General features: G+C 49.3%; 7 protein-coding genes across 8 annotated transcripts; 2 read left to right on the forward strand and 5 right to left on the reverse strand.

Annotated features, from left to right (window-relative positions):
- Nucleotides 1-272: 272 nt before the first annotated feature.
- Nucleotides 273-4,845, reverse strand: TERG_07711 (uncharacterized protein). Its single transcript, XM_047748821.1, has 3 exons — nucleotides 4,086-4,845; nucleotides 3,524-4,010; nucleotides 273-3,434 (listed from the first exon to the last, which is right to left on the reverse strand). Exons 1-3 carry the CDS (start codon nucleotides 4,710-4,712, stop codon nucleotides 1,000-1,002), a joined length of 3,549 nt encoding a protein of 1,182 aa, XP_047604810.1. The 5' UTR covers nucleotides 4,713-4,845; the 3' UTR covers nucleotides 273-999.
- Nucleotides 4,846-8,987: 4,142 nt separating this feature from the next.
- On the forward strand, nucleotides 8,988-9,685 carry TERG_12583 (uncharacterized protein). The gene has a single exon (XM_047751526.1). The coding sequence runs from the start codon at nucleotides 9,115-9,117 to the stop codon at nucleotides 9,427-9,429; it is 315 nt and encodes a 104-aa protein (XP_047607340.1). The 5' UTR covers nucleotides 8,988-9,114; the 3' UTR covers nucleotides 9,430-9,685.
- A 742-nt stretch (nucleotides 9,686-10,427) lies between these two features.
- Nucleotides 10,428-20,310, forward strand: TERG_07713 (homoserine kinase; the record flags this gene model as incomplete). 2 transcript variants are annotated; one of them, XM_003232048.2, is made up of 4 exons in its annotated part: nucleotides 10,428-11,177; nucleotides 11,333-11,686; nucleotides 11,758-12,056; nucleotides 12,123-12,470. In XM_003232048.2, exons 1-4 carry the CDS (start codon nucleotides 11,111-11,113, stop codon nucleotides 12,468-12,470), a joined length of 1,068 nt encoding a protein of 355 aa, XP_003232096.1. In that variant the 5' UTR covers nucleotides 10,428-11,110. The 2 variants fall into 2 exon arrangements, with proteins under 2 accessions (XP_003232096.1, XP_047607341.1); XM_047750460.1 differs by having other exon boundaries at nucleotides 10,428-11,686; nucleotides 12,123-20,310.
- TERG_12584 (uncharacterized protein) lies at nucleotides 12,709-14,409 on the reverse strand (the record flags this gene model as incomplete). The annotated part of the gene is made up of 3 exons (XM_003232049.2): nucleotides 12,709-13,847; nucleotides 13,916-14,275; nucleotides 14,328-14,409. 3 exons carry the CDS (start codon nucleotides 14,407-14,409, stop codon nucleotides 12,709-12,711), a joined length of 1,581 nt encoding a protein of 526 aa, XP_003232097.2.
- Nucleotides 14,489-15,061, reverse strand: TERG_12585 (uncharacterized protein; the record flags this gene model as incomplete). The annotated part of the gene is made up of 1 exon (XM_047751527.1): nucleotides 14,489-15,061. The coding sequence occupies one exon, from the start codon at nucleotides 15,059-15,061 to the stop codon at nucleotides 14,489-14,491; it is 573 nt and encodes a 190-aa protein (XP_047607342.1).
- TERG_07715 (uncharacterized protein) lies at nucleotides 17,937-18,614 on the reverse strand (the record flags this gene model as incomplete). The annotated part of the gene is made up of 1 exon (XM_047748822.1): nucleotides 17,937-18,614. One exon carries the CDS (start codon nucleotides 18,612-18,614, stop codon nucleotides 17,937-17,939), a length of 678 nt encoding a protein of 225 aa, XP_047604811.1.
- Nucleotides 20,311-20,788: 478 nt separating the features above from the next.
- On the reverse strand, nucleotides 20,789-24,024 carry TERG_07716 (uncharacterized protein; the record flags this gene model as incomplete). The annotated part of the gene is made up of 2 exons (XM_003232051.2): nucleotides 22,806-24,024; nucleotides 20,789-22,741 (listed from the first exon to the last, which is right to left on the reverse strand). The coding sequence occupies exons 1-2, from the start codon at nucleotides 23,919-23,921 to the stop codon at nucleotides 20,789-20,791; spliced, it is 3,069 nt and encodes a 1,022-aa protein (XP_003232099.2). The 5' UTR covers nucleotides 23,922-24,024.
- Nucleotides 24,025-25,529: the final 1,505 nt, after the last annotated feature.

The raw sequence follows: 25,529 nt of genomic DNA on the forward strand, positions 1-25,529 counted from the left end.
CTAATCTTTAGCGCGATCTTGACCGACTCGAACGACGTTGGCCTGCGGAGCCTTAAGATGCAGAGGTATAATATCACTGCCGGACACATGTACAACTCGCTGTCGGCACATGCCCGAAGGAAAAAGCCCCATCCTCGCATATCAGCCACGGTTTGTTTTACAATGCTGAGGAAATTACGTACTGCAAATCGTTTAGTTTGCAAAAAAAAAAAAAAAAAAAAAAAGGGGGGGGGGGGAGGGGGGCTTTCGGCGGGCGCCTCTCGAGACAGAGCGACAAAGGAAAAGGAAGCGAAAGATTTACACGGATGCACAGGGCCCTTGATGAGAATCGAATAAGTACTAAACATTAAATCTGCCTTTTTGTAAATAGTCTCCTGCCTTCCCCCCTGACCCACAAAGAAGCTGAAAAGTAAGGAAATGGGTATACATGCCCTGGTCCGTTCCACCTCACCATTTTGAAAACCACACTCGCGTGCTTCCTCATGTAGATAAACGCACCAATGACAGGACGCATCAAGACATAAAACAAAAAACAACCTAGATGCCATGGGTGTGGAAAACGAACAAGCCATAAGGAAAAAAAACAAGCAGCCGCCCAACGGGGTATTTCCACCACCTTCAGGTCTATATAACATAAGTATATAACAAACAGGTGGAGCAAATTGCTTAAATAAACAGTTGAATTTGCAGGAAAAAACATAAACGTATTGACAACTAAGTATGGGATATCAGGTTAAAAAGCAACAATAAAAAGGCGGATAAAGGAAAGCCTCCTGTAAGTGAAGAAACAGTATGTCCGTATGAAGAAGAATGGGAAGAGATCTTTGTACGGCGGCGGCAGAGAAATGGAGGGAGAGGGAGAGTCGAGCCAGAGGAAAGGTACTATCATGAAGGTCATAAAATCATAAAGCATAAGTTGAAGGGGGAAGGTCGGGAGTAGATCCAGGGGGTACGGCATAAGATGTTGAAGATGGGAGTTAAACACAAAAGGTATCATCATCACGCAGCTGGAACTTTGAGTTTGGAGCCATGAGTCCAGGCTAAGAAGTCGAACTTTTCCTTCGTATTCTCCTTAGCGAACAGGGAGGGACTGGGTTCGGTTGGAGATCCACGGGGCGTAACTGCACGCTCCCTGGGCTCCAAAACGAGAGATCGACGGTAGTATTGCTGGAAGCTTTTGTCGCCGGCAGATCGAACACGGACAAGCTGGTCCTGTATCCATGTCTGGAGTTCTGGGACCTCGCGAAGTCGATAAGGGATCTGGAATCGCTGGAGCTCACTGATGATTTTGGCGGTCTTCATATGCTTGTCGAAATTGATGACTTCTATGGAGCTCTCATCGCCAGCAAGAGTACGGGTATCTTGGTTGCCATGATCGACGAAGGTCAGGTCCGTGAGGTAGGTTCCGACAAATGGTAGGCATGGTGGTACGTGGTTTTGTAGTCGTTGTCGGAGGACTGCGTAGTTGCGGGACACGTCGACAATCTCCCGGAGGTTTTCCAAAAGGTTCCTCGTTTTGGCGGGAACAATCTCCCATGTACGCTTGAGGCGAGAAATGGTGGATGAATTAAGAGAGCAGATGATGGCCATAAGGGTGTCATAGTTGTTCAGCTCAAGGCACTTGGCGGCAATCTTGACCCATCGCTTGACAATCACTGCTCGCTTCTTGGGCTCTTCCAATTGCAAGATAGAGTCGGCGACCAGATTGGCAATGTCTGTAGATAGAGTAGACATTGCCCGAACATTGACGGCCAAGGAGCCGGTCTTCTTCATCCATTCGGTGGAGAGAAGCTCTTCCGGGAGAATAGAGCAGAAAATCTGAGATTCCTTGATCGTGATTTGGCGGGCAATTTCAAGGGGGTCGAAGTCGAGGATACTGACGTTGGCGCCACCATTCTTCCACTGCTTCAAGAGGTTGAGCTGGCTCTTAGTCATATTGGGCTGAGGGAGGGGCTGGTCTGGGCTGACATATTGAGCTATGGAGGTATTTGTCTTTCCAACGGTGGAGATCAGACGTGGGACCACAGGCCCCTGTAGGGAGGAAACCTTTTCGACCAAATCAATCAAGCGCTTACCAGCGGTAGGTAACGTGATTAGGAGTTTAGTCCTGGCGAAATTAAGGATCGTTGGCAGAGCGATATCATCAACATCGTGTCTCCAATGGGCCTCTAGCCACCCCTTGAAGACGTTGTATACGCGGAGGCGGACGGGTCCTCCAGCTCTGGGGGTCTCACCGATGTAGTCGTAGCGGTCGATCAAGACTTCAGCAAACTCAACCGGGGTGGTGAAATGTCGGAATGTGAGATAGAATGTTGAAACGAAGAGTGCGTCGGGCGTCGATTCATGACATGTTAACTTCTCAACCAGAGCGCGGAGGCTGCCACCAGTCACCTGGCCATCCTTGAACATGAGCTCGTGGGCGTAAGTCTTCTCTAACAGGCTGTCCTCATCTCCATCGGATGAAGTTGACCCTACTTCTGTTTGAGAGTCTTCCTTCATGGGGGATTTAGGGGACTTGGGAGACTTATGGGTGACGCTGGCACGCGATGCTGGACGCGTAGGCGTTTCGGGAACCAGTGTACTTTCAGTTTCAGTTGGCTCGAGTGTAAGGTCCATGTCGTTGTCCTGGGGAAGCGGTATGTAGATGGCTGGGTCCTGCTGCCAAGGCACATCGTTGGTAGATTTGGTAGGCGAGTATGTATGGAATGATTTAGAGAGGCCGTGCTCGGAATTTGGATTGAATGGATCACTGAAATCAGTGAATGCGGCGAAGGCGGAGCTGAAAGATTCATCAAAGGGGGAGGTTGGGGTACGGAGAGTCGAAGCGTCAGTGAAGGATGATGGTGTCAGGGATATGGATGAAACGGAGCAGTCGGGAATCTGGAGTGGCAGAGGCCGCATAGACAGTTCATCGTCTACCTTTGTAACTGTGGCTGAGGCGACTTCGTCGGTCTTTTCCGGTAATACTTTGTGGTTGGTTGGTGTTATGATATCCTCCGTGCTGGGCATAGTAATCCCCAGGCCGATGTTATCCAGCTCGAAGTCTCCAATCTGCTCCAAGACTGTTCTGGCTCTAGAGACACAATCTCCGGCGCCACGCACACAGTCGGTAGCGGCATCTACCAGGCGTTTTCCATCTCCCGGAACAAAAATCGTCTCATCGTCAGGATTAATAGGGGTGCGGAATGTGTTCTGGGTAGCGTTGACGAGCTCGGCGATGCGGTCGTACATGGTATTCTTTGATCTTTCCAGCAAGAAAGATCGGTGCAGATCGCGCTCCCACACCTCTTCGACGACCGATAGCAGGGTTTTACAGGACTGAACAGCCTCTTGTGTTGTGATTATCAATTCTGTTGACGAGGGTGACTGGAGATGCAGGCCAATAAATGATCCAAGGACACCGAGGAATCCGTCATGGGCAGCAGTTAACCGTCCTGAAGCAGGTTCGGGTTCTTAGTGGTGTGACCGCTGTATGATATCTGTGAGAATAGCGAGGGACGTTTTATTCTGATCGATGCGGGACGTTGTGGTGTTTCACGGCCAGATTTCTGGCTGACTATCGTCGTGGAGTTGAGCAAGCTGCGGTCACTGAGGCTGCCTCTCCAGCTGCTGGAGGAGGTTGGTGTGCCGATGGAGCTAGTTGCGCGTTGAGACGAGAAGCTGAAGGAACCATCGACTGGTGGAGTGAGAGGCCCCTTGAACATGGTGTCCATTGTATTCGGCGAGTTTGTGTTGTCTAGATGATCCAGTGCCCTTACAAGCCCAATTTCTTCACTCCAAACGTCCAAAAACCGAACTCCTCTGGTGACTATGCGGAACGCCTTGAGCAGCATCAGATCGAATATATTGTCCAGACATGTCTCAAAGTGCCGTCCGTTTGCGATGTCCTGCAATTGCTTCGCTAGCTTGACGAGTGATGATAGATCCGAGAGAAGAGCTTTGCGGTTCCGCCGTAGTCCGTCGACTCTCTTCACGAGCCGGCAGTCTCTTGTCAGGCATTCTGATTTCTCCTATATATAACCAGTAAGCAAAAAAAGATATATATATTATCCGGAGTTACGAGGGCAAAACATAAAAAGGCCTACCAAGAGAAACCGGACACCAGCAATCATGCCTCGCATGTAGTCCTGGTTTGAGAACTGATGGAGAGTAGACCCGCTGCCTCCCCTGATGACGTCCCAGAAGTCCATCAGGGCCTTGAGCAGCGGATGCATCTGCTGAGGGTCGTAGGCCTCGCAGTAGTTGGTTGGCAGCCATCCCCTGGCGCCAGTCTCTAGCAAAGTACCATCAGCCCAGCCGTTGGTATGCACTGAGTGGACGAGGATGACGTCTCCCTGGTCCAGCGGTAGAGTCACGGTCGACGAGGAGATCGGTCCGTCTGGATGGAACGGGTAGAAGGCTCTCAGGTAGTTATGGAACAGTGACCGTCCCTGGCCGCTTCGGTCGACCATCTCTTCACGGGAGCTATGCGGCGTCAGCGGCGGCGTCATCCGTAGCTGAGCATTCAACGCAGTTATGAGTCTGTTGTTGGTCGCCACGGCCAGTGATCCTGCATCGTCCGGGGTAGTAGAAATAGGGCTGGTCGTCGTAGTATCGGTAGTAGTAGTAGTAGTAGTAGTAGTAGTAGTAGTAGTAGTAGTAGTAGTAATAGCGGTTGTAGTAGCGGCGGTGCTGAGGTTCAGGGGTGCCACATATTCGGCATTCGATTCCATGATCCACGCAGCGCTATAGAACAATGGGCAGCCAGAAGGAGAAGAGCAAGACGAGAAGCCCGCTAGCTGTCAGATCGTCTGCTTCTCCCGCCTTCGTCTCCTGCTCCTGCGTGCTTCGCGGGCGGTTCGAGATCCCAATAGCGCGAGATCGAGGCCAAGCTCCGGCGTGGTTGGTTGCGATCAACAGCTCCCTCTGGCTCGATAGTCGGCCGCCGTCCTCAACATAGATCCGTCGCCTGCGCTCGCGGGTTGCCGGTCTGCGGTCTGCGGTCCTCGGCCGGCGCTGGCGTGCTAATGCGTGGCTTATAAGACCACGGCCGTCCTGCGTCTGCTCCGGAGGCAATGCAGAAAATATGAACAGTCAACAAAAAAAACCTGGTCAACTGGCTAGCTGGTGGCGAACCCGCGGAGGGCTGACATGTGACCCCGTGAAGGGCTGTTTCTTGCTTGTGTATGCTGGAAGTGGAAGAAACCAACGACTCACCACGAACTTTGCAGGCCTGCAAGGAGCTCTGTGTCTTTGTGCTTCTTGTGTGTTTCCCACAGAAGAGGATGTGCTGGAGGATGTTGTTTTGTTTCTAGAGGACAGCCAGCATCCGCCTGGCGCCTGTTTTTGCCTGCTCTTCGGCTCCGGGAGGCACGCCCGCGAGCAGCCGGAGGATAGTGATGGTAATAATCAATAATGAATCAATGGGAAAAGGGAGTCTAGCCAGCCAGTCGGTCCAGGACTCCAGCGAGGCAGTGCTCTCTCTCTCTCTCTCTCTCTCTCTATACTCCAACTGTCCCTCGGGGGTCGTCCCTGATCAGGTTAACTTGATGGAAAACGTCACAACAGCTCGCGTTGATCCTCAGGAGACTTGAACGGCCGTCTATCGTCACTCTCTCCACCAAAGGCTCCAACTTGGACCCCAGGGCTACGGAAGCCGGATAGCGAGCTGTTTCAGGAAGAGAGCGTTAACGATGCAAAGAGGGTCCCAGGAACAGGAAAGGTGGACGGACAGATGGGGGCAAGCTATGCAAGCAAAAAAGAAGCTTCAGTCGAGGTCCCAGCAGCGCCAGTGATATCAAATTGGTCCTGCCTCTATATGGAGTAGGTATAGAGGTGAAGACAGAGGAGAAGATGATGGAGATTGGAAAATAATGGGAAAGGAGAGGGAGGAGGAGAGGGAGACAGGGAGGGAGTATGCGTGCGTGTGTATGTGTCAGAAAGGAAACCTCCCGGTCCCAGGACGCTGGACACCATGTGCAGTCTACCCTCTGGAGTCACAACAAGCAGACTGTCTCTCCCTCCAGTTTTTTTGCCCTGGTCTCTGTTCCATGTACCCTTGATGGAAGCTCAATGGGGCCGCTCATTAGCTGGGAGCAACGGGGGGCCCGGGAGGTCTTACTTCACTAGGTTAGTATGGACAGCCCGCCCTGGACCTTGTGTGGATTTGCCGTAAATTTTGAAAGTCATAGTAATCAATACGAGAAATATTATATATGCTAATGCCAAAGAGACTCGAAAATCAAAAGGAAAATCAAGCCAGAAAAAGAAAAGGGACATTCCTCGATGTCCTTTTTTCCCCTTCCCTTTCCTTCCCAGCGGGATGCGCTAAGAGGAGGGGGGGGGGAGGCAAAAGCAAAGAAGGAGAAGAAAAGAGTCCAACGTTTGTGAAGGCCGGCACTTTTGACAGCTCTTCGAACATCCTCTAGGAAAACATCCTTCACATCCTGGTGGATATTCGACGTCCTAATTGTCCAATCCTTTTCGCCACATTCGACGCACAACCATGTCGCCTGCATAAAGCGCTGTCTTGGCCAGCTCCAAATCCCTGACCATGACCGTTTTGCTTGTTCCCTCCTCTGCATACGGGGAGTGGAGAGCAAACCGCTCTGCGTCTTTCTCTAAATTTTTTTTTTTTTTTTTTTTTTTTGCAGACACTTCCTGTGTGTGGGCACGCGCCCTCTAGCGCATTGGGAGCGAGCAGAGCTTTTTCCAACTTTATACCCACTGCGCGCGGCAACACCCCATATTCCCCTTACTCTTCTGCACGTGCTGTGCGGAAGGCGGAAAAAGGAGAAGACGGGGGAGAGAGAAAGGGGGAGCGCCGACCGAGACGATGCCCAGCCGACTTTCAAATCTACCCTTAACGCTCTGGCAGGTTGCCCACGAGACGAGACCCCAGAAGGAGAGAAATGAAATACAGACTATCGCCGTCCTGCGGTCCACGAAGAGGGCTAGGCTACATGAAAATTTGTGACTATTTAAGCAAATCATGGGCGATGGAAACCCTGAAGGTCAAAAAGTACTTTTTTACAAGAGAACGGGCGCTGTGCACGATATGTGTATACTTACCGCTTGTGTACTCAGTACGAAAAAAAAAAAAAAAAAAAATTGTATGGCCGATATAGTGCTTATGATAGGCGGTCGAGATGTATCCAGAGCGAGCATCAGCGTATCACGTCCTTGCCCCCGGGCCAGGCCAAGACGCCGACTGCAGAACAAAAGCCTCCTCACACACCAATTGCTAGTTGGTTTTTGCCGAAATGCTGGCCAGGGGATTGGGTTGTCTTTTACCTTGCTGCTTCTATCGGTTCTTTACAGGGGTTCCCTGTGAACCGAGTGTGGATCAAGTCCACCTTCCGACTACCTTCCGGCTCAATCGCCTGAATTGGCCGTGTACGGAGGATGTCTCGGTTGTACAAGAAATATCCTGTGTATTATTTCGCAATTATTATTCCTAATTGTTGTTGTTATTATTGTGTTGCCTGTTCTTTCTCGAAGAGTGCTCCTTCGTTACGCAAGAAGAACAAATTCCTCACGGCCATTTTTGATGCTCCCCAACCTGGTGAAGCCATAAGCCATAGGCAACAACGTGCTGGATTACTCGAGGGGCTTACTAGTTAAGCTACTTAACTAGCCTGCTTCTTCCTCACAGCTAGAAATGCAAGCACTAAGTTGGTACGAACAGAGTTCTGTGGTGGAGATCTCCATTGCATGGTGAAATCACTTTCTGGCTCATTTCGATGGATTGCGGGCCATGTCCAAAGAGTCGTGCCAACAAGCCCGCCAGTTGTTGTTGTTGTTATTGCTGCTGCTGCTGCTGCTGCTGCTGGATCCTCTGCTCCTCTTTACAAACCTCGTCCGCGCAACAAGCATGCAGCACATCAACCCGGGATACAGAGTTACCGAGCACTCCGGCGGAAACGCGCGGGCATGAAGTTAAACGGAACGGTTCACTTCAGTCTTCATTTAAAAATAAGAAAAAAGGACGAGGCGGTATGCAGAGGGGCTGCAGAAGAACGTCAACATCAACAACACAAAAACACAGCAAAACAAAACTATTAGCCCTGGAAGGCGTCCTACCCGTGAACATGATGTCTGATACGATGCTAACGGTGAAGAAGAATCACACGTTCTCCAAGAGTGTCACTATCACTCGTGGAGCCAGGCAAGACAGGGAAGAAACGATCATCGCCATGATTGCTGCTTGCTCTCCTATTTCCCCAACCTTGAAAAAAGCAACCATGCACAACCGTGATTTATGCATGTTTTATAGCTGCCTTTAATAAGCTATGTCATCAGCCTCCGCCGCGCTGAGTTCACATGTCCTCCGCTTTGTCCTTGGAGGTACTTTTCAGAGCAGTCAGATTTGCCCTTCTGATTCCCTTCCGTCCGACGTGTCAACCTCAAATCCTCGGAGGAGGACCTCTTCCTCGCTCTCTTTCTTCCCATGATAAAGGAGGTTCGGAAGTCAAAAAATCATCAGTCTCTCAAAACAGCCCGTTACCACCGTGATGGCGCCTTGGTGTTGACAAAAAGGCATTTTCCGCTGTCACCCCTAGTGATCAACGAGTGGCTTCGTTTTGGCTTGGAAAGCAAAGGAGCCCGTACGACAAGCCTGCACTCTCTGATTGGCGTATTAAAAAAAAAAATCGCCTCCAGCGCTCGAGGTTTGGTGATGGTCTTTGTAACTAAGCTACGCTTGGTGACCCTCAGTGAAGAGCGGAGGCGATTCATTAGACACAACGCCTCTCAAGCCCACAACCAGCACACAATTTATTCATAGTACATCGAAGGGCGCCATCCTCTCACGCACAACGTGTACGGAGTTCTTCCGTACAACCGCAATGCACACAACGAAATCAAGGGATCCGATCAAATGAATCTCTTACAGGGACAATGGATACTCCGTGCATCTCAGCCAAGCTCTGGTTGAACTGAACGCAATCAACAGAAAGCGGCGAGAAAAGCTCGTGCTGAACCCAAAGTACGCCTCGAAGCGGGTTTTTCTTCTTCTTCTTTTTTTTTTTTTTCTTCAACTTGTTGGGTAATCCCTAGTTTTAGAGATTGATTCAGTGCCATTCACCTAGCCTTCGAAGTGAAAGTGGATTCCAGACTGCGTAACATTTTTTTTATATGTTATCTTTAACCTCCAGAAGTTATAGGACACAGAGTGGTTTAACCCAGAGACACGGTTATACGTTTCGGAGTGCATCCACCCGGCTCGTATGCATCAATCATGACTTTCCGCCTCGCCCTGTGCACTGGATGATGTCCAAACTTCTTATCCCTTGGCTGTGCGTCGTGCATGCCTCTTTCCTTTGCCTGGCCAGCCAACGGCCAAAGCACAGCATACGTGGTACTCTTTTGTATGGGCGTGTGTTCGCAGAACCTCAGATTCCCACTCGACTGGTCATATCCCAGATCATATATCGCATATTAACCGTATGACTTCATATGGGCCCTTCTTCCTAATAACTCGTGTCTTCTCGATGGTGAAACAAGTGCTATAACTCCGGAGATTAATGAGGAAAAAAGGAGGCTTGCAAGCGATTGTGCCAGGCAGCTTTTTATATTTGATGTTCTCCTTTCCCGCCCCTGATTTTGCCTTCAACAGTACCTTGAATACTACTCTATTATTCTTGCCATTCTCATGATCTTCTCTGGGTACGGAGTACTCCGTACCGGTTCGAGGACAGGCAAACACCATACCGGATGCTCAGGCCCTTGGCTAGCCCTTTGCCTTTGCGCCCAGGCATGAACCATGTGGGGATAATCTGCTGGTAGCGACTTCTCCGTCGCCAAATCAAGTCTAGCTGTGAATTTTTATATCCGGAATGGTGTACCAACTACAGCTGCAGCAGGGGGTTGCACTCGGGACCATATCGTAATTGTGCATTCCAAGTGAAAGAAATGGAGGTCGCCTAACTAACACCCAGGCGATATCATATTTATATATGGAGTTTTCATGCTTGTATCTGTACTTTCCGGTCACAGGTTTTCGTTTTCCTCTTTGGCCGATGAGGCGGGTTGTCACCATGTGCAGAGCACAAAGGGCCTGACCCGTGTTATGCACGCTCAAGGCCCGCTAAGCAAGTTGCCGGGCTCAAGGCAGTCAACCTTTGCGCACCTAACTACCTCTTCGGGATAGAAGAGCCCAGTTTTATTCCGCCCTCAAGCGTTGCCGATTCCGCCTTTGTTTTGTTGCATACTCCAACAAAACCATGCCATGGTCTCATAGAGACGATCACCGACGGAGGTACGGGCGACGGAGTATACTCTGTAAGGTTACTATTATCCCTAAGCATGCCCCGGAGAAGGGACGAAAAAGGTGAAGAAGAGTGGGACATGCTGTCCAGGAATGACCCTGGCTAATGCTCTGGAGTACGGAGTACGGAGTACGGAGTATCTCGTCCGGAATAGTCATGGTAAAAGGGGCTGAAAGAGGGGGGGGGGGGGGGGGTTTGAGCAACATGACAGAGATCTGTCCGCCCCGTCTATCGGCCCTAACCATCTCCTAGGGAGGACTATTTATACTAACCGCAGGCGGCTGCAGAAAGAAAGGAGAGCGTTGGCTTCCCAAGCTGATGGTACCGAATTATCGCCTGGACGAGCTGAATGCATGATCGATTGCCTGAAGTGGCCGGCGGTTGAGTTACACCAGTGCTCACCACCACATAATCTTAATAACGGTCAATATGGCGCCTATATATTCCCGCAGCTCCGGCGCCACATTGAGTCCATCGAACCCATAGAGTGCTCCATAGAATGATGGAAGATGAACAGAGAAAAACAAGGCGAGCGAAAAGAAGAAGAAGCAGCAGCAAAAGTACATTCAGGGGCCGAGAGCCGCTTCCGGAAGCGGACGCTTTTTAGGGCTTTGTTGCTTTGTCACCATAGATAAGATCAGATGACACGTGATATCGGAGATAACGCCAGCGGGAGAAAATAACACAGCAGGAAAAAGAGCCAGAAAGACAAAGACGGCGAGGAAGAAGCAAAGCAGAAGACCGACAGAGCAGAAGGTGTTGGCATTGGGCGTGGTACTGATAGTCTGATAGCCTGGAGCGAGCAGAAGGAGATTCATCACTTCCTTCTTTCGGGAAACACATGATTTAAAAAACAGGGAAAAATGGCTTCCTTTACAATCAGGGTGCCTTGCTCATCCGCCAATATCGGCCCTGGATTCGATGTCATTGGTGAGTTCCGGTCAATCTGGGTTCAATAAATCTCCTATCCTCGAGTATCACTACTGCCAGGCATTTTAACCCGGTGAAGGTCTCATCGAAGGCCAGGATCATCCCCAGACAAGCATAAACCCCAGATGGCATGGGCTAACGATATACCATGCTAGGCTTGGCACTATCTATATTCCTTGAGCTGCATGTCACGGTGAAGGCCCCCAGCTCGTCTTCATCTTCCAGCCTTCGATTAAATTGCGGAATAACATATGAAGGAGAGAACCCCGATGAAGTCAGTCTTGACCCTGAAGTAAATTTAATTACCAGAGTGGCACTTTACGTGCTCCGGTGCCACAATCACCATGCATTTCCCGTCGAGTGTCACGTACACATAAAAAACCCGATCCCATTGGGACGTGGATTGGGATCCAGCGGTGCTGCGGTGACTGCAGGTGTCGTCCTGGGCAATGAGGTCGGAAAGCTAGGCCTCAATAAGGCCAGAATGCTAGACTATTGTCTCATGATAGGTGAGGGCAGCTCTGCGTTTTCCGATCCTCTCTCTCCACTTGTTGATGCTAATTCAGCTTGTTTTTCGTAGAGCGCCATCCCGATAATGTTGCTGCTGCTCTGTATGGTGGCTTTGTTGGCACATATCTAAACGAACTAAGGCCTGAAGATTTAGCGTGGAAGGAAATCCCCCTTAGCGAAGTGCTTCCCGCCCCCGCTGGTGGAGTAGATACTGGCATCAAACCACCTGAGCCGCCAGTTGGAATCGGCCACTACAAGAAATTTCCCTGGGCAAAGGAAATTAAAGCTATTACTATCATACCCGAATTTGAACTTCCCACTGCAAAAGCAAGAGAGGTCCTCCCACAAACATACTCGAGAGCTGACGTGGTAAGTCCTCTCTTTTTACATTTCCCGCTTCTGGAAGATCGGCGCTAATATGGATTCTACATTTAGATATACAACCTCCAGCGTGCAACCCTACTTCCTTCAGCACTGGGTCAATCTCCCCTTGATCCTGACATGATCTATCTTGCGATGCAAGATAAGGTGCACCAGCCTTATCGTAAGCATTTGGTGCCTGGATTGACTGAAATCCTAAGTTCAATGAATCCAACCAACCAACCGGGCCTGCTTGGCATTTGCCTTTCAGGGGCAGGTCCAACGATATTGGCTCTTGCGACAGAAAATTTCACGCAAATCGCTGAAAGAATAATAAAGAAGTTCGAGGCCAACAATGTCCGATGTAATTGGAAGGTGCTAGAGCCTGCAGATGATGGTGCTACCGTAGTTTATGATAAATAATTAGCTGATATGGCCATAAAGAACTATTCTTGCCATCAACCCGTCGTATTTCTAGAAAGGGCAGTTGATTCATCTCCATGGTAAAAGCAAACATATTATTTGAGGTCCGATGCGTATTGTAACTACTGTGGGCGTTTGTTGATCAGTTATACAGGCTGTTTTTGAGATGTATTTGGAATATACCCTAAATTGTCTCTGTTTCATTACAATGCACCTACTGAGAATGGTTTCCAGCGTGCTAAAACATCCCCTCCATGTCCAAATCAATGAACTCTGGGTTCCCAACACCCATATCTGTAGGATTTAACATGTCGTCAAAAATACTTGCATCCATATCTGACTGGGCCATAGTTACTTCGGTACCAGCGGGTGGTGCAGTCACCCCTTCTGCCGTAGCTGCATCCAGAATTGCATCTATAGTGCCAGGAGTCGCATCGGTTCCGGTAGCGGTGAGATTTTGGTGCTGTTGGTCTTGCTGCTCCGCCTGCTGAGCTACGTCTATTTGCATCTGTCTATCTTCTTCGACGCCCGTAAGGTCCATATTTGCCATGATATTACCAACGTCAATATTTTCAACTCCCTGGGGTATTTGCGGAATAGAAGTGAGGGTATCAACACGTCTAGCCAGCCGAACAATGAGCTCAGCTCGGTGAGGTTCATATTCTATCACCTTGGAGAGAGACTCTCTCTGAAGGTTAAGTGCATATCTGAGATTGAGCATTTGGCGGTGGGGCAATGAATCCTTTAAAGAACCACCCACTGATTGATACGCTGCTTGTTCCAATGAGAAACACTCACGCATCGGAGCACATATCAAAGTTGCCGCGATATCAATGGCCAGGTCACCACTCCCGGTTTCACTCTGCAACTTAAGTTCTTCGAGTATCCCCGCTAGAATTCGGACAGAACCTAGATGTTTCAATCCAGCTAATAGTTGCCTATGGGTATAGCTTGGGGGAGTCATACTAATCTCAGGATCTGTGCTCCAGAGTACCAGTGACGAGAATGTGTTTCGAATCCCAGTGACCATTCCACCAGGGGCAGAGCTGGATCTCCATCCTTCCAATTCGGAACGGCTAGAAGTGCCCGTCCGCTGAAAGGACTGATACGGTTCAAGTGCTTGAAGGATGGGTTCAATGTCTGTTCTCAAAGGGTGACGGGCCTTTGCAGTTCTCAGTTCATCGGCAAGTTCCCGTGCCGTGATGGACAGTACTGTACGATGGATTTCCTGAGCCTCTCCAGATATAGAAGTAGGCTTTACAAGGGTGGCTAGAAGTTTTAGGGTAGTAGTGAGGTCGGTGCCAGACTTCCAAATATGTTTGCCCATCCACGATAGGGCCATCACCAGCGAGGGTAGCAGGAAAGGCTCTAATAGGTCTTCTAGGTTGTTAATCCAATGCACTTCAAGTAACCTAGTCCAAGGTAGAGCAGAAAGATTGACTTACACTCGAATCCACCCTTGAGCGTTTCAAACTCCAGCTTTCCGGCTTCACACGCACTCAAGCTCTGGCAGAATAGTGTAGCAACTAGAAGATAAAATTCTTGCGGGCTACAAGAGGACATGGATTCATCACTAATTCCTTCAGCGATAAATAGTGCTGTAATCCACGCTCCAAGGTTCTGCTGTTGTTTCTCCGTCAAATCCTCCAGCTTTTGACTTGATGAACCTTTCTCGAGTAATCGGCACATAAATGAATCCGGGTTGAAAATCCCAAGGTCTTGATAACTCAGATCATATTTATACCTGAAAGCAAGAACCAGGAGAAGAACACTTCCAAATTCATCGTAGACAGGCTGGCTTTCCCCTGCGTGTTGTTAATAACGGTTCATTCAGTCAAGTTCAGATTTAAGTATTACCTTGATCTTCCTCCCACTTCCAGGAGTCCAGCAAGGCACAAAGAGGTTGCAATATAGCCTGTGGGCTCTTAAAGAGTAGCATGATGTCCAGTGTCTGCGGTCTACGCGACAAGGAATTGCATAAACCCTTCAATGTCATGGTATCCTTTCTCAAACACATATTATGCATCACCTACGTTGTCCATGTTATCCATGTTAGTGCTTTGGAGAATCTTGGTTCTATGGAAAGCCCATACCTCCGCTATAGCCTCAACAATTGCCCTTGCGTTGCCGTCCATTGACTCGACACCATTCAGCAATTGCTCTGCCCTTTCATGGCTATTGTTTATCTGAGCAACTAGATCGTGTTTGACAAATCTTCCCCCATTCGGCAATGTTTGCATTGGGTTCTCTCCCAAAAGGCGTTCAATGCTTGACTCGGGTATTAATTTATGCAAGGCACACGAGAAAAGAAACTCTTGTCTCACGTCAGACAAAACCGAATTACCATGGGTAGAGAATATTTCTGAAAATGATGGGAACGTGTTTGGGTCTACCCGCGCTAAAGCACGAGTGATACATAGTTCAACTGGTATTGGTTCTACCACCGATCCTGCTAGGTCTGACAGGAACGAAGGGAGTTTGTTGACGAGAAATGCCCGGAAGAGAAACATCGATTGCTGTGGCTCGTTGCGGTACATTCCATTTGATAGAACATCAAATGACGCTGTGATAAGCTCTTCAACAAGTGCCATGTGGTTCCCCTATGATATATGTAAGTGTGTGGTTGAGATAATGCTAGATAATAGACTTACCCCGTAGCGATTATTCAGATAATTAATAAGAAGATTATCATCTATCAAAGGTCGCCCTACGAGCTATAGCATGTTGTTTAGTATAGTTGAGGAGAATTCGTGGCCCAAGTATACAACATACCAGAGAGTTGATATATATATACAACCCAGCCCTAGAGCTTACTGGAGGAATGTCCACAACTCTAGATTCAAACTCCAAGGTGGAAACAGCGGTATCCTCTATAACATGATCTTGATTTGATTTTTCACCTTTCAGGAAAAGGCTAAATTCCTTCTGCAATTGATCAAGCCTGTTTCGTAAGGGAATGGATATCTCAGCACATATAGGAGAGTATGCTGTCAAGGCTCGGGCCAGCTTCATTCGCTGGTGTTTAAATGCTTATACTGTCATTAGAAACTGAGGACGCCACGACACAATTCGTTTTCAGGGATATGAGTTGAGTTGCAAGTTGAACCCCCTTAAGAACTTACTTCCTGAGTGTTGAAATGATAGTGCGTTTGCACCCACTTCCGTTCCTGCTAAGGCTCCGAAAAGAAAACCGACAGCTATGAATATGGAGACCACATCAGGAGAGGCTAACAACTGTGTTCCACTGCCCTCACCCTTTTCTGACCCCAGATGAGCATTCCACGACACTAGGGCTAAAATCCAGTCGGCTATAGCAGAACAAGTATCCATGAACTCAAGAGCTATCTTTGGAGCATGGCCAGTGGTCACAGCGGTAATCACATTTTGTATGATGCCATAATCGGTTAATAGAGTGGCGGGCCCTTTAGAGTCCGCAGGCTCCGTAGGCCCTTGCTCGTCAACATTTTGGTCCGTATCTTGGTTTTGTGCTTGATTTTGTTTCTTCCAGCGCTGAATATCGGACTTGATGCTCGAGTGAGCTAGGAGAGAGGGCAAAATATTAAATAGCTCGACCTGTGTTAGCTTTTGGACGGCATCCACATAGTCTGGTATTAATGGGTCCCAGTCAAAATCCGTGACTGCCCTCGATTCTAGGATAACATCAAAAAGATCCATATGTGAAATAGGGTGGCGGCGTAGCATCACTTTGGCTAGGTTGTAAAACTCATCCGTGCTGATTCTTTGGAGAAGGCATTGGCGCAAAAATTTCTGCCATTCTGGTCGTGAAGATCCAGACAGCCGTTTCAACAGTGAGACCATACTGTAGGTATCAAATTTCTTCGGGGAACAGAGGCCACTGCGAAGGGAACCAGTATTTCATTCCGTTAAGCATGAAAAGAATAGCAATAGGCCAAGGGTATGTATATATATATACTTGTAGCATACAGAAGCGTTTGATAAGCTTAATATAACAAGACCAGATACTTGTACCAGCACTAAGCTGGGTGGTTAAGAATATGAGGCTTCTCGTAGATGGTTGTCGACCCGACGTAGTCTTATGTTCCTTTTATTCCCCAAAGCTGGAGGTTGTTGCAATGAAGATTATATAAGCGATATATTATTACATAACTAATCAGTGAATGACGTAATCCATTCCTTTCTTCATTTTATCGCTCCCGTCACCCATGGCTAGTAGCAGGAAGAGGTAGACTTTTCTATCAGGTCTCTAAAATTCTATCTATGCCTTATAATGCATTTCGCAGTTAATGCCAACGTTTGCCCCATCATGATCGTTGTGATGGCGGATGCGCAACCTTGGAAGGAAACATGCACGTGATGTAAAGTCACGTGAATATGCTTGTTCCGGCTTATATAACCCACGGTGTTTTCGTTTATCACATGATGCCCACGTGGTTATGCCTGCTGCGCCACAAGTTCAACGACCAGCTTCGAAAGTGCGTCTCTGGGGGGAGGACGAGGGCGTTGAAGAACAGGCGCCAGAGGCGAGATACAGGCAGTTTTGCGACTGCTCTGTGCTGTGGCTGAACGTTGGTATTCTAGAATCTTCGGATCATGTATTACACGCTTGCGTCACACCTCGGATTCCATGCAGTAGCTGGACATATCGAACTAGCACCACGAAATAATTTGCCACGACCACATGGGTATCGCAACAAGGGCGTTTGCAATAGCGTCTTCGGGCCCAGTGACCCCATTTTAGTAGTAGGCGACGAAATCATTTGCCATAGCTATTGCTATAAGTCTCACCCGTGGATAAATCATCGTCGGTCTCGAGGATAACGCTAGCGGGGTCGTGGTGCATGTGCAAGTGAACCCGGGCGAGTATAGCTGCAAGGCATTCCTAACACATTTGCCTCCCTCATTTGCCATTCCATAGCACACCTATGATCTGAGGAATGTACCTCGTACTGAACCTAACCTATCTCTAGAATTGACTCAATTGACCACTTGATTGACCAATTAGATTACGGATGGCAGCAGTCAAATGTTAGAAAACGAGGTGGCTTAAGTTGATCAAGGCACTTGCTTTATCATTAATAAGTAATATCAGGGCAATGGAAATATCGAATCCCTGATAGATGATAGATACCTAAGTATTTGTTTACCTCGAAAATAAGAAACAGAAAAAACTACTGGTCCCTCTTTTTTACCTTCATCTGTCGTCTCCTTACGCCAAACCATGACAGGGAAAATAGTAATGAGACCGGAATGTGAATGTAACAAGCGAGCGGAGGGTATACAAAGATTGCCGCCTGAAGGAAAATATAAGGAAAGGAAAAGAAAGATAGAAACCTTCCCCCTTCTTCTAGTAGGGGAGGAGGAAAGCGGCTGGAGGGTGTTATGAAATATGCATATGAGAATCGTTGCCGTAGGTATCATTCGTCGTCGTCAATAACTATTACTTTGCTCTTCTTCTTCGTCTGATTTATCACTTTGTCAGGTCATTTAAGACCTCGTGCTTCTGCTGTGTCTCGAGTATGTGTTCGACTGGCGGTCTGCCATTTCATCCGGTGACCGCGGGCCAATCATCCAATCTTCCATAGCTAGCCACTCACTCCAGCTCTTCTCCGCGGCTTCAATCTCAGAGTTTTCTGAACCCTGCAATGGCCTGAGGAATGGAATGGTCTCGAGGGGCAGAATGTCGTAGTCCTTCTTTACGGCCGCCCATCCTCCGCTCTTGGCAGCAAAGAAGAAGTTGCGGCGTTCTTGTTCATGTAAAGAGCCAATCCCTGAAGCCCAGTCGTCACCGAAAAACCCATGTAGAACTCCCGGGTAGTCCATGCCTGTTGCAACTAGTCGACGAATATAGGGTACCATAGATACACTTGGAGCAACAGGAGCCCCTGAAGGTTGACCACCGGGTGGGGTGGAAAGGGCAGCATCGGTCGCGGAATTGAAGATAGGGGTGGGTTGTCTCTGGAATGGGAGATGTATGTTTAGGAATGAAGAAAGAGCCTGTACAGGAACCGTGTGTTGGGCGTGGTCGAGGAAATAGCGTTGGCAACTCTGGTAGCGTGGGTACCATTCAAAGATATCGAACGGGGTGTCTTCAGGGCGCTGAGAGGCTTCGGACATGCCTGCCCTAACCACCGAATCGTAGTGGACGCGAGGATCAGTCGACATCGTAGCTTCGGACGCCTCTATAACCTGACTACTTTTTCTACTGCTGAACCCTTTAGCGCTCCGTTGGTCATGTCAACGTCAAATCTCAAATCCATGTTTTACCCTCCCGAGTCATGAATATACCCCCTGATTTTCCTCTCCTTACATGCTCGGTGGCTAGAAACGGGATAGGGAAGGGGGTTAGAGCAACAGTTGCTGCGGTCCAAAGTACAGAACCGTCCTAAGATTTGGGGGTTGGTATATACCTGTTTCCGGTCCACGCCTTCCGTAGAAAAGGCCAATTTGAAGCACGAAGTAAAAGAACAGCTGATAGGAGTTTCCTGAATAAATTTGGATCTCTCTCGGGTATCTGCTTCCCTATGGACATTGGCTGGGAGGCGTGTTTATAGACTGCTGGCGCATAAAAAAAGCGCAAGGTACAGCGTACGGCCCGAGCTAAAACAGCAAATTAAAAAAAATATGAATAAAAAACCATAAAAAGGGCGAAGGGAACGCAATAATCCCCGTCAATGAGGTGTAAGGCGGATTACTATGGGAGACCGTATATGCAGACCACACTTGCCAACAAGAATTGAGCAAACCTGGGTGGAAACGAGGCGTATTATAGGAAAGGGAGCTGAAATAAAGTGACTTGTGCCTGGGTAGCGATTGACATTTTAAAACAATGGGGGAATCTGGTCTCGATACGTCAGTAGAGGAGAAAGATATAGGAGAAAAAGAAAGGTAGACAAAAACCCCCCTTCGGCCTACTTGGCGTGGAGGCGAAAGTACGGAGTGGGCATCTGAAGGACGAAATGAGAATCCCACTCATAGTTGAACTAGAAGAGAAAGAAAAAGAAATTGAAAGTAATAGAGGCGCTACAAGGGTTGGATGTAAGTTAGTCAGAAGGGTTTGATCTTTTGGCGGAAGGAAGAAACATGCTCCACTACCTCTCCTGCGATGGACTTGCATTGCGTGTGGAGCTACTTTGGGCTGGTTTAAGGGCTGATTCTTTCTGGGCTGTATGGGAGTTTAATTCGGGAGGCAAAAAAAAAAAAAAAAAAGCTGTCAGTTTGCCCCTGTTAAATTAATGAACATTTACGTTTTGAGGAAGGACAGTTACCGAAAGCATGAGGTGCATTATTTAGCGGCGCATGTGCATCGGCATCAACGTGTACCATAATCGAGATGTTGAGGCCAGTGGTCGATTCCACGGATGTTTACTCCGTAAAGGCTGAGGTGTATGACAGAATAGGGGCCATCTCGAACAGGGCGAGTTGGGGGGATCCGTCTCATAGGAGCCAAACTATCTCCAACCATTTTATCGACGGTGATCTTCGTGAATTCCCTAGCTCATTTATCTCCGTGAACGTAGATTGGGTAGTCATATGGAGTACGGAGTATGCGTACGTTTAATGCCCAACATGAAGAGATCGGTCAAGCAAGGGGGAAGGAGATGGGGTGTCCGTGTTTCATAGTTTTTTTCCATGTCAAAGTCTCGCAGCCGCCAGTATGCAGAGACACTACTCCGTAGTTTTGACCTTGCTTATCAATTTAGGTTCGTCTCCGGCTTACCTAGCTGCAGTGACCACTCCAAGGGCTGCAGAAGCGATCTATGGAAAAAGATGGGCCTCCTCAAGTCTCCCAGTCTCCATATTCGTAATCGAGGGAATACAGTGTCGTCACTGCAGGCTGTATCTCGCATGAAAGTGTGTCCCGGGGTAAGCAGCAATAATTGGGATTTTTTTTTTTTGGGGGGGGGGTTTTACCGTTCGTTGGGGAGATGCCTTCGTAACGGAATGTCTCGTGCATCTCCAAGGCGGGGGGCCCAAGCAGCTGCGTTTCTCCCCGTTGACAGAGATACGATACTTGGTGAGAGAGTGGTTTGGAGTGCTTCCGAAGTACCTCCGTCTCGTGATGTCAGTAGGATCTGGTTCGTCTGGAGGTCCCCGGACTCACTGTTCCTCCTGTCTTCTTCTTTTCTTTTTCAAACTCATCCTTTCGTTCTCGCCTGACTCGCATGAAGCGCCTTGGTCCAGGAGCCTCTGGCGGCAGTACGACGTCGTCCCGTTAGTGGAGAAATAGCCTGGTGGGCCCATAAGAGACAATGAGCCAGTGAGACAAGATGATTGGGCATATCATAGTATGTTATGCTGGACGGAGGTACGGAGGACGGGGGAAGGATATGGTTATTTTAAAGGCTGGAGGCACTCGTTATAGACTGAGTTTGGGTCTGTATGGGGGACCAGTAAGGGTAAATTGAATCAGTAGTAGCAGTCGATACAGTTTTACCAGGGGAGTCGCTAATAGAAGATGCGTTTCCGTTGGTCTGCCATTTATCGGAAACAACACTCTGGAAGGATGACTTCCGAACAAGAGGAGGCATCGGCAGGTCGTTTGGAGGCCGAAATAATTGATCTAGGGATCGTATAGCAGGAGGCTGCATAGGATTCCCTAGTGAATCTTCACTTGCGATGCTTGACGGACGCACACTCCCGCTCATCGGCCGCGTACCAGGAGTATCATATGTTGATCGTTCTCTCTGGAAAAGTTCGCTGGACCAGAGCACAGGGGTATCGTACATGGTCTCACCAGCGAGTTTGTTGACGCTAGTTTTCACCTCATAGCAGAAGCGATGAATTCGTTCTTCGCCTCGGCAGAAATTATCTATTCCAAAGCGCTGGAGCCATTTCCGAGTAATTTCTACCTGTTCATCGGCCAGCTTGAAGGGGCCTCCTTGGCTTCTTGCAGCTCGCATCACGTTCATGACCTGTATTTCGGGCTTTTGCAGGAAAGATCCACCGAGAGTTCGTGCTCCCGCCCTCGATCTGGATTCCGCGGCTGGTTGTGTAGCCTGAGCAAGGGCCATGTTTTTCAGGGCCAAAGCCACATTCTTTGCATCCTCGTAGCGGAGCGAGTTCTTGACGTCGGTCATATACCACATTTTGTTCCGGAGCTGTGCCATGATGCCCATGGTCTTATTAACCTGAGACTGAAGAAGATCCATCTTTCTCTTAAGGTCAATAAATGATTGTTCACAACGTTGAATCATGTTCGAGTCCAGGTCTGCTGATTGTGTAACGGAGCGATACATGGGACTAAGGTACTTGGTGTCTGCCACAGACTGCCCTAATTCCGCATATGCGTCACGCAAAGCAAGGGAGGCTTCCCACCAGAAATGGGCACCAGAAAAGTCAGACTTTCGCTGGCACATTCCCATCGCATGAAGGAACCATTTCTTCAGGCTGAGTTCACCATTCGCAGTGGGGGATACTGACGATTGGCCAAGGGCTTGGTTTTTGGGGAAATCAAACTCGTGGACAATCTTCACAACGGCGGCCTCGATTTTGTCCTGGTTGCGGAGCAGCTCGGTTCTAGAGGCAGGGCTCTGATGGCTAGATTGTTCGGTATCGGTTGCATACAGACCTACCTGCTCCCTGCCGCTGACAGAGAGCATCGCCCAATCCTCGTTTGCAGGGTGGTCCAGTGTTGGTCGATCTTCTGACTCTCGAATCTCTAAAATCTCATCGCGAATGCGATCCGCCTTGCGGAGCTGGGGGTTCTTGGGCGACTCTGGTGTTAACGGTTTGCTGGGTCGTACAAAGTAGGATTTTGTGACATCCTGGAAACTTATCTCGGTGGTGAACATGGTTTTGGCGGTAGGTGGGTTATATGAATGGGCGTCGAGCCTGCCTTGGAAGAGACCTGGTTCATAAGACTGATGTGGTTGGCCCGATCGAGGGAAGAAGGTTGATGCTGGTGAGGAAGGGAATGAGGTTTGCTGGGAAAATAAGTCGGGCGAGCCGGAGATGGGGGGCTTGGGGAAGAAGACATCCAGTATGGTTAGTATATCACTCGAGGAAAGAAGAATAACTGATCCTGCATTATTCTGTTCCATGGAGTTTTGGGCCAAGCTGGAGTCCGGAGGGGAGGATAACGGGATGGTATCAGGGGTATGTGTGACCGGATCGATGAGTCTAGAGAGCATACGGTCTACATGCGTCTTGATCTTGGGAATGATGTAGGAGAATGGCGGGAGCGACTGGAGAGTATGAGAAACCTGACGTTGGGCATAGAGAGCAATGTGTCCAAGGAGCCGTTCCCGGGCGTCCTTGGTGACATGGAAGTCAAGCAGAAGGCCATGGCTCTAATAGAAAATGTTAGGACAGGGTAGCTTTAAGAAATAGACATCGTATGTGTAGAGAACAAACCTCAGGGAAGCACATGGCGCTGTGAACAAATTTGCCAAAGAACCACTGATAGAAGATGTAGCCTAAAAACCGCCGGCAAGTATCTGATACGCCGAGCTTCTCAATGATGGCTCTTCCAAACTCAAGGGACCCGGCTGGGAACCCGCCGTCCGAATCATCGAGAACTTCAAACAGTGCCTGAACGGATGTTCTAAAAAATTGTTCAGCAACATCTGTTTTCATGGGATCAAAGGCATCACCATCCATATCCGAGTGTCTGGAGTTAGACTCGAGAAGAAAAGCTCCATTCTGTAGTACGTCCATGAGATACATTTCAAACTTGGCTTTGGCCTTCCATTCACCGAGTCCGGACCAAATATTGAGGAGATGACCAACAAAGGTATACATTCCACTGCCTCCGTGGGAGATCAGTTTGGCGCAAGTCGAGGACCAAATGTCTAGGCGCAGTTGGGCTTCCGATGAATCGGGGTCCAAAGTGGTGGAATAAACGTTGAACAGAAGCGCAAAGAGCGGGTCAGTACGCTCAAAGGAAAAAGCATAGTCTTTGAAAGCAGGGGAATGAGTAGCAGCACGCTTGTAAAAGGACGAGGAAGAGGATGAAGGCTGGCTTCTACCTCTAGCATCCGAAGGACTACTAATCTCCAGTGCATGGAGGGGGCTGACGAGGGCAGAGAGCTGCGAGGAAGTCAAGTTGCTGATACACTCAAATAAAAACTGTGAATCTGTACGAACAAGAGTCAAAATTTCGAGCAGGTCTGCCCTTGACCCGGCGGAGAGTCTATGGAGAAATGTATGTGGTCTGCCCTGTACGGCGCCGGTCCCAATCAAAGGGTCATGGTCGAGGATGCTGCGACGGACGGCAGATTCACAAACCTCGCGGATCTCATGGACGGCGTTGTAGACCGAGGCAAAAGCGGACTTATCTCCATGTCGAAGGCTGTCGACTAGACCCTTGTGCGATACGGCAGCAACACGGAGCAACCTAGCAGAGTAATGGACGGAAACGTGGAGGTCACTGATCCTGAGAAGGCTGGCACGTCTCTGGGCCTCCTGATACCTCTGCAGGTAAAACTGGTGGACAAACTGGGAGACCGATATCATGAGTTCGGGTGCCATCTTGAACGAGCACTCAGCTTTCTTCTCATCCTTGACGGCCTCAGGTGCGGATGCTGGCTCCTCCTGCTCTTGCTCCTTGATTTTTGGTTCACGTCCCAGGGGTTCCAGGCGGGCACTTACACCACCAACCAGTGGATCAACCGGCGCCTTAGGCTCTGGGGCAACATCGCGGGCAGCGGAGCCGTCGTCTTCCCGTCGAGCGGACTGGGGCGTAGCATGCTTTGACGGGGGATTCGGCGTATTGTTCTCTGCGGCGTCAGTAGTAGGGTGTGCTGTTGTTTTTGTTGTCGTACTTGTCGTCGTCGTCGTCGTCGTCGTTGTTGTTGCTGGTGGTGGTGGTGTTATCGTAGGGGTATAGCATCTAGGCGGAGAACTAGATGGCGATGGAGGGAGAGCTACGGTTATAGATTCCACCAACATCCACAGGTCAGCAAGCTCGCAACAGGCAGGCCCAGCGCAGAAAAGGCCATCTCGACGTACCGGTAGCAGCAGCATACGCCAGAACGGAAGGGAGACAGGCGTGTTGAAAGCTGATCATATTTCCATGGGCGAGGACAGGGCCATCGATCTCGAGACCGTCGCAGTCTCGAGCGCCCAAGCTGACAGAGCGAACAGAGCAGAGCCCGCGCAGACTATCGCATGGCTCGAGATGGTCGCTCGAAGCCTGAGAGAGTGCAGAGGATCCGCAGCGAAGAAGTAGCAGCAGCAGAACCGACGGAGAGACAGAAAGTGGCTGGAAGTTGGTCCAGCGTGGGGTGGTTTTTTGGTCTGGTTAGTGAGTTAGCGGTTGATGAGTTGGCCCGAGAAGGAGATACAGCAGCGAGACAGGACGAGGGATAGGAAGGGGGGGATCTAAAAAAAGGACAGCTGCAGACACGACAAGGGACTGCTGGGCTGCTGACGAGGGAGACGGAGTTGTCTCTCTGCGCTAACCGGGAGGTCTTCTTCATGTGTATAAGAAGCGCAGCGGAGCGGCGAAGGGATCCTGATAGTTAAGGGGGGAGTGCGTTGGCCTGACAAGGACTGCGTTCTTTTTCTTTTCTTCTTTGCTGGTTACATATTTTGCTTACGCCCCATCACGATTATTGCTGCTGCTAGTCTTACGCTACGTGAGGGAACTCCGTAGGCCCGTTACTAAGAGGGACAGCGATGCTCCCGTATCGACTGGCCGGTTTGTTCCTCAAGGTTTCTCGCGGCTCCTGGGTCCGTCTGCGTATGAGGGTTGGAACAGAAAGGGAAAAGAAAGGAAGCAGAGGAAAGGGGGGGTTGGCTTTTTGGGTGGCTAGAGATGTGTCGTTTCTTACTTGCTCGGTTCCCTCCGATCAAAAGGCGACGCCTAGAAATGCTGGAGTTGATCGGGGACGGCGTGCTGGAGCGCCCTGTGATTGGCAGCGTCGTCTCTCTCCCTGCATGTGAGAGAGCGTAAGGGGGCGTACAAGTCCAGGTGGCAGGACAGGCAGCTCGAGGAGGACGAGGAGCAGTAGCAGCAGCAGGCTGCAAAATGCTCGCTCATTCTCGCCTGGAGTAACTCCCCATGTAATGCGTGTAGGTAATATGTTCGATGTATTGGCGATCAAGGGTGATACATGCCAACAGGGTCAAAGGAAA

This window comes from Trichophyton rubrum (assembly GCF_000151425.1).
Source record: "Trichophyton rubrum CBS 118892 genomic scaffold supercont2.10, whole genome shotgun sequence".
NCBI lineage: Eukaryota > Fungi > Ascomycota > Eurotiomycetes > Onygenales > Arthrodermataceae > Trichophyton > Trichophyton rubrum.

Coding starts and splice junctions, on each gene's coding strand:
- TERG_12583 (XM_047751526.1), top strand. CDS start 9,115: ATGTTATCTTTAACCTCCAGAAGTTATAGGACACAGAGTGGTTTAACC.
- TERG_07711 (XM_047748821.1), bottom strand. CDS start 4,712: ATGGAATCGAATGCCGAATATGTGGCACCCCTGAACCTCAGCACCGCC. Junction 4,011..4,085: donor CTGGTGTCCGGTTTCTCTTG/GTAGGCCTTTTT, acceptor GGTTATATATAG/GAGAAATCAGAATGCCTGAC. Junction 3,435..3,523: donor TGGCCGTGAAACACCACAAC/GTCCCGCATCGA, acceptor AACCTGCTTCAG/GACGGTTAACTGCTGCCCAT.